The 15227-nt window shown below is 38.0% G+C and overlaps 1 protein-coding gene across 1 annotated transcript in view; it reads left to right on the top strand.

The window, feature by feature from the left end:
* Nucleotides 1–15227, top strand: part of LOC134654065 (monocarboxylate transporter 4-like) — a 71274-nt gene that overhangs the window by 26100 nt on the left and 29947 nt on the right. The window contains exons 2-4 of the mRNA XM_063509479.1: nt 5635–5988; nt 11028–11206; nt 15020–15179. Coding sequence (XP_063365549.1) covers nt 11074–11206; nt 15020–15179 — 293 coding nt within the window. The 5' untranslated portion in view covers nt 5635–5988; nt 11028–11073. The remainder of the gene's footprint in view (nt 1–5634; nt 5989–11027; nt 11207–15019; nt 15180–15227) is intronic.

Here is a 15227-nt window from a genome sequence, read left to right as displayed (position 1 = left end):
ATTGTTCCAGTTGTAGAATAAACCTTACATAAACATTGATGCGAAAGTCTTGAGAGCGGCTTTAAATTCAATCAATAACGCTATGTGCTCAGTTCCTATTAGGATATCCAATTAAAGATACCTATCTCAAGTTGGCATTGTAAGTACAGTTCACTCCAGTGTTTGTGTTCTCTTCCCCCAGGCAATACCTTGTTTCGTAAGTTCTCCGATGCAAATGTGCAAGACGTAACTTGTATTATGACTAACTGAGATTGAAACCTAACTCTGGCTTTCTCGTAGTTGTGCAGTACATACCCTGTATTTGTAAGAATTTAGTACATATTGTTTTTTTTACTTTCTTAAGTATTTTATCAGCAATTCAGCTGTGGTGGACATTCTTGACGTCACATGACACATCTAATTGCTATTGTGTTTGAATATTGGAAATGAAATTGGTCTGACCCATATATTTGAAATATTCAAGGTGATGTGTGTTATTTTGAAGTATAATAAAGTTATTTATATCTGTATAAATTTATTTTTAGAAACATAAAATCATTCATGGTTGGCGGTTAGACATAGCGGCCCGCCCACATATTCGTGGTGAGCGGAACATGTATTATAATTAGTCGAATAAAGCTCACCACGAGATGATTTCGGCCGCCCTGTACGATGAATAGACGTAGCTTCATAAAACGTGTAATAAATGGCAGGATGGTCATTCCGTCCCATAATCTCTGTTTAGCACATGCGCTTCCTGCCTTTAATAATCATAAATCTGGACCATAACACAACATATTACGTCTTTAAGCGTTCATAGTAAGACGGTCATTATTCGGGAGTTGGAAATACATTACTATTTACGCATCGAGGAGTCTTTTAATGTCCAGCATTACGAGCGACGCCCCCATCACTCAGTTCATGAAGTTTATGGGACCCTTTTCAATATTTCTTGTGAGCGTAATTTGGTTATGGGCCTTTTATACTCTGTTTCGTCTTCCATTGGTGCCTGAAGCCATTCGCACTGAAATGAACAGTCGAATTTGAAAATGTCGTTATTCGAAATAAAAATAAAGTAAGTATAATATAAATATTACCGCGTTATATCATTTTTATTGACGTCATTTTGCGCGCGAATATTTTTTAACTACCGACGACCCGTTTCTTCAAATTTCAACGCCCTCTTCGATTTATTAGGCGCTGGCTTCCTCTGACTAATAAAAACGTAAATATGAAGAGCACTGAAACTATTAAGGTTAACGGAATAAAATATGAATCATAATAAACGTTAATGAGAGTAGTCTAGTTACGGAAAAAGCTGGAGTCGCGAATGTTTGTACTGTGACGTCACGCACGCGGCGCCGCGGCGGTGAATAATGGGACCGATAAATTAACTCAGTGTCCAGATGTCTTAGAGCGAGACCTGAAGGCGCGCTCACATTTATCACTCGGCTGTGCACCTAAGTCTGAAATTCGTGGCTATCGAAGCAATTTTTCCCTCTGTCAACAGGCCTGTCGACATCATTTCGGTTGTTAAACAAGGCTAATTTTAATACTTACATTTATAATTTGTCAGAACATTTATGCTGATTTGTATTTTATGGCCTACATGTAATTTCATTATCATCACAAAAAAAATCCGCTGTTTTCTTATGTGAGCGTTTACATTTTAGAGTGTAGTTAATTGGAACGCATGAAGATCGATGCTTAGCAAATTAAATTATGGATACTGTTTGTTTAGTTTCCTAGACAATTTTATCAAAGGCAGCACAAACCTGCCAGTAAGGCAGTACAAACTTCATGCCGCATTTGTTGTAGGTATACAACAAGCGGGTACAAATGTTCCTGTTTCACGTGCTTTAGACTTCGAAGTCTTCGAATCACAAACCTTTCACACAGACACTTCTAACCATAGCGACGACGGCGACTCCAGCTCAAACTATTAATTAAACACGTTAAACAAACTTTATGCCAAGCGTTACAGCGAAATTGTGAGATGGATTAATTCAATATTAGCGCCTCGGCGGCTCCTTTCCCATTGTTGTGTACAGAAAGCCAACTGAAGCGGAATTATGTGTAGACAACTGTGATGTTGTTTATGATTAGTTGGTTTCTGACATAATATGAGTAGGTAATCGTATATTCTGGATAATTACATCGAAGACCCTGTTTATTCTACATAAGAAGAGAAGGTACTCGTATTTATTTGCTTAGTATTAATAACATCGGAACGAAATATTTTATAAATAATTAATCTTAACTTAAGAGAAGTCAAGGGTGCACGCATGAGCTTAGAGGGTTCGGGTGTTGAGCTAGGAACGATATGCACGGCGCCCGTATACCTACTGGTCGAGGTGTAAGGAGCAAGATTAATTCGATTCCACGGATCTCATGCGGACTTTGGATGGCATGACTAATATAAAGAAGCTCTCAATCAAATCCCATGAAGCGTTAAGGGCGATGACGATCGTGAACGTTGAAGCAAACCATCTGAACAGCAATCACAGTCTCCAAGAATGAAAGGCGGACTAAAAAAGGAAGAAAAATAATAACACTTATATACATATTTATTTGGGGAGGCAACGAAGCAATCTTTCTCCTTAGTGTAGCGAATCTTCTGGAGCTCGTTAACTAGTGGGGTAATTTATTCACCCCGGAGTCACAGTAACAGGTGTGTCACTCGCAATATCGCGCTAATGCATTGCTATTATTATTAAACTAGAGTCCAGCCAGTGTCTGATAAATGGGTCAATTTATTAAGCGAGAAACGACCATTTAGGTTAGCGCAGCGCCTATTGAAGCCCTTGATTTACTTTCGAGATTAAAGGTTGTTGCTAATATCATTGATGGTGAAGTCGTTTGTTATATTGAATAAGTACCGTAAAACGGGGTGAGTAGGTTTCGCGGGGAGAGGTGGGTTATGAATGGGGAGAGAAGGTTTGGGAGGGGGGTGAGAAGGGATTTTAAGGCTACTGCTAATAATGTATTCCAATTTAAAATGGAGCTATAGTAATATGCATAATAAATAAAAATCGATCCAACAATCTTCCAAAATCACCTTTGTATGCAAACCCCTCTCACCCCAAATACGAGGCACTACGGGGTGAGGTGAGGTTTCCTCTTTATCGTCAAAGTTATGAAATGGCACTACCCAAAATAAAATAAAAACTAAAATACAAACGTCCGGGACACTTATTATATACACCATTCAGTTTTCATATGTAAAAATAAAATGTTATTGAGGTTTGAATTTCAGTTTTGACCCTACTCACCCCATTTTACGGTAGTTCTAGCAAATAATAACCGATAATATACATGTCACCGTAAAATTGTAAACACTCGTCATATTATAATCTCGCTAGTTACATTATAAACTGCATGACGGTAGAGAGATTATAATCTAACCTAACCTAACCTACGTTAGATTATAAACTAACGGGTTCACAATCTTACGGTGTCATACATAATGGATAATTGAACACTGATGTATCTGTTTTTGTGTGGGGTCTACGACCTACGTGTCCCATAAGTGACGTACGCGTGTTATATAATGCTTATTCAATTTCGTACATCGGGTACGTGTCGTCTGAATTACAAAGAACAAATAAATTCTCCCAGTAGCGATCGTGTTCAGTCGGAAATGTATTCTGAAATTCTGTTTGAATTCTTTTACAACTTTGAGAGAACATGATTTTGCGGGAATATTTGGAAGCAATCCTTTAATGCGGTTGCAAAAACTGAATATGTGGTGGAATCAGAAATTGACGCGGGTTCCTCTTTAATTACTTCCCCAGCAAAGTGATGTTATTTCTAAAAAACACGCAAACTTGTCGCTACAAAAAAGAACGAAGAAACAGAGATCTGCCTGCTTTCCAGAAGGCAAGGTAGGGAAAGATTAGTAAATCGTACAGTTCCCAAGATTAGATAATAATGTATTTAAAACACGTTACAAGCAGTCGATCTTTTTAACATGCTATTATATTTCATATTTCTTTATTTCGTATATGCACGGATACATTACACGTCAAAACATTGTAGTTACAGATAAGATTAAATTAACACTTATTCTTAATTACATTTTCCATTATTGAATGAGCAAAGTTTACTTTAAAACTAATTATACAATGTCAGGTTAACTAGAATAAGAAATAGCCATAAATTTAAAAATTAAATTTAAAAATTAATTGTGACATTTAATTTAAATTGAATTTACTTTAAATTCAATTTAAATTAAATGTCACAGAATTCTCGAATGTCATAAAAAGCATTATTAATTAGCCATTTCTTTAATTTCCTACAAAATGAGTTATTATTTTCTATGTTTTGTATGTCATTTGGGATAGCATTGTATATTTTCGGACCGATTACATAGCTGGTTTTGGCAGACTTGGTTAGTTTGCATTTTGTTGTAGTTAGTTATCAGAATAAGTATATAAAGGCTTCAAGAACTATCCAACCAGGCTTATATGACTAGTGTACTATCTTGTTATTTAGGTAGGTACATTATTGTATAATAATATGGTATTTTTATTAAAAATAGAAATGTACAATCTGCAAAATCCTTTTCCAATATGAAATACTGAAATCTCAAAGGATGCCAAATAAGAAGTTAGCTACGTGGTATTCTGTATTCGCTTGTTCCTTTGTATTTTACTCTCGGTAGATCCTCTCAATACCAACATGTGAACGGAATGAATCAAGAACTATATCTGTTCACAAAATATGTAAATTTTTCGACAACAGATGTTTGCTTTATACGGTAATAATAAATTCGAATAATAGAGTGTCATGACACCATCTCGAGTATATTTCCGGCCCACTAACGCTCAGCGATCACTCTCAATTCGCGCCGACACATCACATTCAATGCAAATTACACTTCAACTAAGGACGCATCCACACAAAGCCAAGAGTCGAGCGGAGTAAAAGGACAGTTTAGCGTCCAAACAAGAGGAATGCTTAATCGGACCTTCAAAAGTAGCACCTGTCGTTTCCCACGATATGACGTCACCCATAAGCGTTCTGGCTCAAATATGAGCCGCTGGGAGCTGACAGATTAATGTAAACGCAGCCTTACATTTTAACAGAGAGTGGGAACTTGGATGAAGCACGTACGAACAAAGCAGCACTATGAACGCAGAATTTTAATTTTAATCGCAATATATGAGCGACATGATAAACTTGTAATACCTGCGCTCTGGCGCTCGTACCACGAGATTCTCGTCACAAAGCCTTTGTGTCCGTTTTCATTTAAATCAAGCTGGCTTACCTAGTTGTTCGTTGGATAACCTCATTTGACTGGAGATAATTAGACAGTGATCAATGAATAAGCCGCGTTTGTGTCAGTATCACAGCGGGCTCTAGTGTTGTTTGATTAGTGATAATTATGCGTCAAAATTGATGCAGTGTGCCAACAACACATTCACCTAATTCATAGTCCAGGAATTATTTTGCACTTTACTGTGCGCTACAAATAGATTGGCGTAATATGGGGCCATTCTCAAAAAATCACCCACGAATTTATAATTGTTTGGAGTGACAGAAAATAGTAACGGATGATTTATATGTTTTGAAGGCGACCTCGCGCCATTTTTGACAGTTTCTTCCTACTTAAAAGAACATTTTATAAAAACCTAATAAAACTCTTTGTTCTAGGTAAATACCATGACTGCAAGAGCTCTCCGTCCAGTGTAACGTGAAGTGCAGTGTCGGGAAAGCAATAAAAGATGCAAGACGTGACTGTACCCTTGTAAATGGTCCGTGATGTGAAAAACATGAAATTCTCGCCACTGTTATAAGTGTATAACTTGATGATGTGGATAAAGTTTAGGTAACGGAACACTATATTTGAGTGTATAAAGGTGTAGTGGAATGCGGGGTTCGTGCGAGTAGGGGTAGTTTGAGGATGTGGAGCCGGAGCGTGTGACACCACGCGCTGGGCGAGCGTCGAATGCGGCGTGGCAGTGTTTACAGCGTCAGCGAGGGAGTGGAGCGGTGTGCCTGTGCCAGGTACGCTACAAGCATCTTGTTTCAAATGTATATAGGGTTACCAGATGACAGGAATTTTGGGCTTTTGTCAGGAACACGAAAATGTCAGGAATTTTTTGAATTGATAGACTTTATTATAAAGTACCTTTGCATTTACTTAAATAAGCATACATATAGACGACGCGCGCGCCTCGGCTCAATCGGATGGCCATCGCTAACGGCTAGACACCCCCCGTCGTCGTGAAAATATGAATGACAGAAAAAAAAAATTGGAAATCAGGAATTTTGTCAGGAAATTCTAAATTTGTATCTGGTAACCCTATACGTATACGATATTAAAATCACTGTCACTTCTATTACGGACGCACGCGTCTATCGCCTCCGTCAAGCTTGTCAGGGCTGTGCCAAACGTGCTCTTGCCAAAGACATAAGTATACAATTATATTTAAAAGATTACCCCACCCTTTTCTTTGGGCGTGTAACAAAGAACCGAAAGGATGGCTGTAGCCATCACGTGCCAGTCGTGTTAATTTTATAACAGTTTTACAAGGGCGCAAAGTTGTTGTTTAACCCCACGTACTAATATCTGAAGGGCTAAGATGGCCGGCTCTTTATCATTTGTCACCATGCCTGTCACGTTCTAACAAGTAGGTATGTAAGTGCGAAAGTGACGCATGGCATGACATGTGATAAAAACGCGACCATGATACCGCTGCTGAGCAAGCAAAAGATTCCAAACGTGAACCGCGAACCTTGATACAAATATTAAAATTCAAATGAACTTTATTCAATATTTATCTTTAAAAATCATCACTTTAAAGTCAATTCTGTCAGCCAACACAAGCAAACAACTCAAATCAGTTTTTTAAGTGCATTCGCGTAATGATATGCCTTAAGTTAAGGTAAGTTAAGTTATAAGTTCGCCTTTGTACATATAGGTACACTTACATATTTTACTCTGTTGTTTCTATTTTGTGTAAACTTGTTGTGTGCAAATCAGTGGCATACATACATACATACATATGCGGCACACATGATAACACAAATAAATTATACGATTAACCCATAAATTTCCTGAAAATTTTCACTGTAATATCTGGCCCGGTATACAATAACAATTTGTTTTTCCTGAAATCGCCGGATACATTTTGTTTGCCCATGGTTTTTAAGCCGAGTGTACCTAGCTAAAGGGACGAATTATTAATGGTAAAAGTTACCGGTTGACGTAAATATAAAAATGGTTTATTTATTTTGTGTAATTAATGTTTGTATACATGTGAAATTTCTTAAATCGGTTTTCACTGAGCTACCTACTGTAATTCTATAGGTACTTAAGATATTACCATAAAATAAAAATAATAATACGACACAATAATAAGCTAGTTAGAATAATCGTGTAAACCTATTTGTTGACTGTATATAAATAGATAAAGTTGGATATGTATAATTATCAATAAGGAGAACACAAATACATATTTTGAATAATTTTACGGTTTAGACTCACTTGCTTTAAGTCACTCGCGCGACATGTTTCGGAGAGCCTAGGTCTCCTTTCTCGAAACATGTCGCGCGAGTGACGTCGCGTGAAAACAAGTGAGTCTAAACCGTAAAATTATTCAATGTTAGTATGTCTCACAACAGTTTAAATTCGACAAATACATATTATTAGACCCTTTGGGAAATATTTCTTAGTACAAGCCCCTACAATAAGTAATAATACGCTCCGTGCCCCCCGTTCTGGGTAATTGGACTCCCTCCATACGTCGCCATCATTTTACCGGAGTCTATTAGTCTAATCAACAGAGGCCGTAATTATCGTGACATTTGAATTGTCATATAGACTTGTCATTTATCGACTTCCGATATACAATAGGTATACACACGGTATACATATTTCTATACAATGTATAACAACATTCGAATGGTAACTGCAGCAGTATTACTGTTGCGGCGTTCGCTGTGGCGTGGCGAAGGCGCTGTCAATTTCCGTCGTCACCCGAATGTCAGCTTTATCGTTTTTCGTCCACGTTAAGTATATCCTCATTGATTGGGATAACGTCACAAAGCACCGGTCTGTTGGCACGGATGTCCGATATGAGCTTATCTGTGGTTTTCCTTTGCCGTTGCAGGTTTCATATCGAGGTGTCCTCCGTATTGAACCAATCCGATATCAGCTGGCATCTCTGTGTATCATAGAAAGACGTTATTAGTTATTACATATCTACATTGAAGTTTCTTTATTTTACAATTCTCACGGCAATAGGTAGAAGGAACCTTTTGTAAGAACCTCGATTTTTATAAAACATTTTGGCGTAACAAAATTGCGTTGCAACAGATTACAAATATAAACCTTAAATTAAATAAATATTGGTACCTACATACGACGTATTACCTATCTAAATAAATTTATCCAGAGTACCCAACGTATAAAGTATCATACAAACCGCCATACTAAAATTGACACTGAATGTCAAATTACTAGTAACTTTTTTTTACATTGTTAGCAAGTTCTATTAAATGACACTTTAAGTAAAATATTAACAACAAATTTCGCAACTTAGATTTAAAAAAAGGTATATACCTATGTTACCTATGTACATATTTACTTAGACTGGTATGGTCTGTTATAGAGTCTGTGCGGAAAGAGAAGAGTCGTGGAATGTATGGGGCCCAATACATTGCACGACTCTTCTCTTTCCGAACAGACTCTAGGTAAGTTCATAATAGCTGGCGAGAGATTTGTAGTGAATTGTCAATATTTTCATTGAAAATTGGCGCCAGCTGAAATCATGAAATCCAGCACAAACTGGAAATCCGCGCCCTTTTTAAATATTTATATTATTAATATAAACATCTATTATAAACACTTTTTATCTACAGATTATGAGCCATAAAGTTTCGGTATTAAAAACTGTTATACTATAAAAATACGGAATCAATGCAAAAATTTTACTCATAATAAGCTACAATAAACTGACTTTTGACTTTTTTAAGAGCTTAGATTTTCATTAATTGATCTATTTCTTAGGCATATTTATTAGGCATAATTACTACGGTGCCTACATAATTAACTATTCGAACGAATTATTCCTTTTTCTAATTAACTTTCCACTTTACTTCAGCACTTTATAACTACAAACTACTGTTTGACCGCATCCTGCGAAACTAATTCAGTCCAAATCCATAACTCGGATAATTAGTAGGCAATCTAGCTAGGGCAGCTGAACTTTTAAGCTTGTTTAACAAGCCTGGTTATGCATGAATGATGCAGATTCGATTATCCAGCTATTTGGAGTAAAACGCGCCAATTTCCGGTTTGAATTATGAATATTGTAATGTAATTACTGAATACTCATTCAGGGCAATTACAGCATAATGGATCAAAGTGCTTTTGTCATTTATGCAAAACTACACTCTATTTGTATATAAGTATAACTGCTGACTGCATTAAGGTCTGTTTTAGATTGGAACCTGCGAGCAATTAATAGGTATATAGTGAACAATTTATTAATTCCCGATGACGCCTGGCGCCGCCTTGATTGCTCCGTACAGTACACCACCTCCGAGGTTGATCCTTACTACTTCTGCTATAAGGCCTAAATTGGCATTAAGGTGTGAATCGAATGGCAGGGTTGCACTAGATAATTAATTATTGGCCATCAGATTAGTTACCGCGTTTAGCAGGTACCTACCGTTGTCCATTTTGCATAACTTGCACAGCCAGGTAAATGAGGCTAGAAACCTGTGTTATTCTTTTCAATTAAATAAATTCAGCATTTCACATTGTCACTTATTGACCATTTTATATAAGTTGATGTTAATTAATTGTGCTATTCAATCTTCATAACAATTTTATTACCTCCTTACCTATAAACATATAGTCCAAATACAACCTAGCTATTGATAGGAAAGAAGACCTTTGGATAATAAACTTGTTGACCGCAATACAATTCCATTTTAACTATCTAAAATGGAACGTCTATTTTCGTTTGCTATCCGCCCCTGTGCCCGCCGTATTGAGTGATTCAATACATAAATTGATTGAGCGTGGGAGCCTAAGGAAATTCGCAAATGGGTTATATTATTATTATATTCGAACACGTGTATTCCTGGTTTTGACGTTATAGTTAATAATGTCCCGATTTCAATTTCTTTGCGTTTAGAAATCTCAGAGTTACGCCAGCATAAGCTTCTGTTTACGTTGTCATTTTTAGTATAGTTCAGGGACAGCACATGTTGCATGGTTACAGCAGCGCGACACATGTCGCAAGTAGGAAAAAGTTTTCTCTTTGTAATTTTATTAATTAAAAAGAGTCCAATTTTATGTGGGTGCCACACAGTGCCGGCCCGAGCCCTTGATCAGGGTAGAGCGAAATCGGGTTTTGGCGCCCTTCGTTGAAGTTTTCAAGCGTATTTTGGGCCCCTGCCACACTCGTGTCTTTTAAAACTTTTTTTTCTCATTTGCCATTTTGGCGCCCTCTTTGCCATCCGGCGCCTAGAGCGGTCGCGCCACTCGCTCTACTCTAGATCCGGCCCTGGTGCCACAGCACCTATGTACATCTAAGGAAAAAGAACATTTACAATTCTGTGTATTAAGATTGTGACTGTCCTCATGCATTACCTTGTACTATGTTACACACCTTGCATACTACTTACATACATAGTTACCTACAGAGAGGACACGCTACTGGAATATACATAAATTAGGGGAAATAAGTAACTTTACCCAGAAACAACTTGGAACATTTTGTGAGGGTTTATTCGCTAATCGCTGAGTCGGCACAATGAATGACATAAGAAGCCTTGAGACTCGTAAGCATTAGGCTGAACAGGAGACGTCTCGTGTTCGTAAAAATCCGTAGAGTTTCTCCGATATTGGATCACTATTTTTCATTAAACTCGTACGGTATAAGTATTAAGATGATAGTGGACCACCGAACTTATTTAATAATGACCAAGTGAAATCTTAAAACCTAAACCTAACCTTATTGTTTATCTCCTCCCAACATTTCTGAACCCTAAAAAGGTTAAAAAGTCTGATTTTTTGTTGGTGTTGACAGGTAGCGAGTGCGCGGGCGCGGGTGCGGGTGCAGCCATGGCCGGCTGATGGAGGCGGGCTGGTGGTCGCCGTCGCCGTCGGCCTCGCCGCCGCCGCCACCCCGCGCCCCGCCGCCGCGCTGCCGATGCCGACACCCGCTTTCCACCAGCTACACCTGCCTACCGCACTATGGTGAGACAAGTACGTGTACAATACTCAAAAATATCTGAACTAGTTAGACTAACACAAATATCCTCAATATAGCACACGCAGGTACCATTCATACAAAATCGTGGATGTACGCGAGTACTGCGTGGAGTACTGCGACCTGCGAGGCTGACGGCGACGGTGACCACCAGGCTGACATAGTGTAAGTGTAAGGCCTGAGTGGACGCTCGAAGCGGAGCGTTCGGCGGGGCGTGCAGCGTGGCGTCGGGCTCACAAGTAATTTGAGCAGCGTGCACTAAGGCCGCTCCTATACGTTTGCATTTGTTTAACATGCATACCGCCCCGCTGCACGCCCAACTCGAGCGTCCAGTCAGGCCTTACACTTACACTATGTCAGCCTGGTGGTCACCGTCGCCGTCAGCCTCGCAGGTCGCAGGTACATCCACGATTTTGTATGAATGGTACCTGCGTGTGCTATATTGAGGATATTTGTGTTGGTTTAGATATATAGTCCGTCAACCAAATCTTGTCAGTAGCAATGTAAAGCAAACTAAAGTAGGGCAACACTCAAAGAGCAGTATTGCGCTAAGAAAAGAAGCAATGTACATCGAACCAAAAGATTTTTTTTTCCGCTGAGCGCGCCCTGCGTACGTCAATTCAAATTGTCACTCGCGGTTTATTGAAAAAATTTGAAACGGACGGACAATTTAAAAGCGATGTTAAAACAATGTTAATCAAAATGATGAACAAATTTGAAGATATCAAAAACAACTCCCTATCGTAGAGCTTATATTCTCTTTGTTCCCTATCTATGTCTTCTAAGTTTAGGTACTAAAATAAAATCATATCAAAATGCAGATAATTAGATAGTGCATATATTTGTTATTTACAATATAATATGCCACTTGTTAATGTAAATTAGTGTACTCTTCTGGATGAATATGACATACCTGTGTAATTTTTTGATTGGTACCTATATATTGTACAATAGGATTACATATTAAAAATAAAACAACTGATATTTGGGTGTTTATTTAATATAAAGGTAAATAAGATAAGGGTCACTTTAGCTTACACTATAATTCAGGTCATAAATTGAAAAAATATAATGAAGTTACCAATGTTACCGGGTCACTTCAACCAAGCATAATACTCTGTAGTATTCTATTGCATCTTTGTAAATAGTCACAACTGATTGCTGAAAATATTAGACATGTGGGCCTATGGACGGTTTCCAGGACACATATTATGGTCTTGTTGGATAGATTTAGGCATACGTTTTAATTTTATTTATGCCTTTTAACCCTAAAACAAAAAAACTGAACATAATCTTAAAAGTTCGAAAGAGTTCTTCCAGTATGTACTTGTCATAACCTCAATTTTTAGTAATGTTTACCATCAACGAGCATGATTGTACATTGTAGGTCCCTTAGCTTTGCTTATTCTTATTTAATGTATTGGTATTTAATGGTGACAGCAGAAATATCTCTTGAAACAGAAACGATTCAGAATGAAAACCAAATGAAAACAAATAAGGTGACGGCTGTCGTTCACGATCCACATTCCACAGATAAAACACAGATGACACGCATTTTGGAATTATTCGAACACAGTGTTGCTAACCCGCGATTTTTCAAATTTGCCGCCTTTTACTACTGACAAGATTTGATTGACGGACTTTAGTAAAAAGAACCAGCGTTCAAAACGTATGCGATTAATCATGCCACACATAGTGTAACAAAAACCATCAGAAGCGTAGTGTTTTCGCTAAACGGACATCCTTCAAAGTTTCGACATATCGACAAGGTCGAGAGGGATAACAGCAAAGTCAGGGTAAAAAGTTATATGTAACTTGAAGGAAGTTCGTAAAGTGGCTTCTTTTGACGACACTATTCAGAAACTTGAAGAGTTTCGTCACGACACAATCAACTATGATGTGCTCCGTTGACTAAAAAAATTAGGCATTATTTATACGAGTACATCACATGTTTATACACACACACAGATATTTACATGCAGTAAATATCTTAAGTTACTTAACAGTTTTCTTAAAAACATGGCAGAAACTATCGTTTCTATGTGATATCTCACTGAAATATTATGACAGCTATGTAAGAACGGTAGGGACACTCCTAACATAAAAGTTCATATTGTTCTGTGTGTGTGTGTGGAATGTATGGGGCCAATACGTTCCACGACTCTTCTCTTTCCGCACAGACTCTACCTACTTATAACAATACCTTGCCTTCTGTGAGAAAAGCTACCTATAAAAATGTTTTTTTTTTTAATCTACCATTAAAATATTGATATTTACAAAGTATAACCAATCAACTAACAGTGTACCTACATTTTTTCACCAACTGTACTCAGTAGAAGGTTATTAGTCGCACTTACACTGTCTTCTTTATGTGAAGGTTCATTAGGAAGTTATTCTACAAACATGACTCTGAGAAATCGAGATTTCATTAGGGAGCAATCTTAGTTGTTTGACTTGCGAGAAAAGTGTTGTAGGTAGACTACGAATTGGCAGGCAAGAGGGGAGGTGTGCGGCTGGCTGCGTTTGAAAGGAAACGATCAATCAGCAACATGAAATGAGAACACAAAGGAAATGTTATTTCTTACCTACCTTGTGAATCTTCCACGAAGCATTTTTTTTTCGGCGTCTCTGTACCTATTGCTTTATTAGGGTTCCATAGCCAAATGGCAAAAAATGGAACCCATATGGATTCGTCATGTCTGTCTGTCTGTCTGTCCGTCCGTATGTCACAGCCACTTTTTTCCGAAACCATAAGAACTATACTGTTGAAACTTGGTAAGTAGATGAATTCTGTGAACCGCATTAAGATTTTCACACAAAAATAGAAAAAAAAAACAATAAATTTTGGGGGTTCCCCATACTTAGAACTGAAACTCAATTTTTTTTATTTCATCAAACCCATACGTGTGGGGTATCTATGGATAGGTCTTCAAAAATGATATTGAGGTTTCTAATATAATTTTTTTTTCTAAACTGAATAGTTTGCGCGAAGGACACTTCCAAAGTGATAAAATGCGTGTCCCCCTCCCCTGAAACTTCTAAAATAAGATAATGATAACGCTAAAAAAATATATGATGTACATTACCATGCAAACTTCCACCGAAAATTGGTTTGAACGAGATCTAGTAAGTAGTTTTTTTTAATACGTCATAAATCCCCTAAATACGGAACCCTTCATGGGCGAGTCCGACTCGCACTTGGCCGCTTTTTCTAATTGCGATAGGCTGAACCAACAGGTACCTAATAAATGTAATAAGTGGAAAGGTTTAACAAGGTAAGGTATCTTAATTCAGTGGTAATCGTGGTGTCTGTGACTGGCTTAATTTCTCTCTTTGTCTTCCCGGAGTGGTATCGTATCCCAGAAGGCGAAAATAATAACATAATATTACATATATGCAACTTGGAATAGCCAGCTAAATACCTAATGCGATTCCTCTTGTAAGGGAAATATACTATTTTCGTCTTATCCTGCTTATCTCGTTTAAGGGCGCCATTCTTTTTACATAAACACGAAAACAGGCCAGTTCTTACCAAGTTTCCTTACCAAGAGACAATAAAAACATTTATAGAAAATACTTAAGTACTTATTTATTTAAAGATAAAGAATATTGCCATTTAAGGTATTTTGTAAGCTCTCAACTGTAATAGTGTTCATTTTTACGATCAGTAGTCAAGTCGCAATGTTGTAAAAAGTTAATTACAGGCGTAGATGTTACAGAATGACTTATTATTAGCAAAGTCTTTGTAACCACGCTATTTCTACTTTTTTTTAAATATGAAGTTAGTAGTAAGTGATGGGTTGTTTCAGATGGCTGGGCGACCGGCGTGGAGGGCGAGGAGGAGTCGACGGTGGGCGCGCTGCGCGAGCGGGAGCTGCGCTCGCTGCACCGCACCGTGCCCGCACTGCGGCGACGCGAGCTCGACACGCGCGCCATTAAGCACCACTTCTACCCGGAGGGGGGTTGGGGGTAACTATCAACGATACTAGATGACTAGCTGCGCTCGCTGCACCGCAC

This window comes from Cydia amplana, chromosome 14, assembly GCF_948474715.1.
Source record: "Cydia amplana chromosome 14, ilCydAmpl1.1, whole genome shotgun sequence".
NCBI lineage: Eukaryota > Metazoa > Arthropoda > Insecta > Lepidoptera > Tortricidae > Cydia > Cydia amplana.
This window is presented reverse-complemented; position numbering and strand designations above follow the sequence as displayed.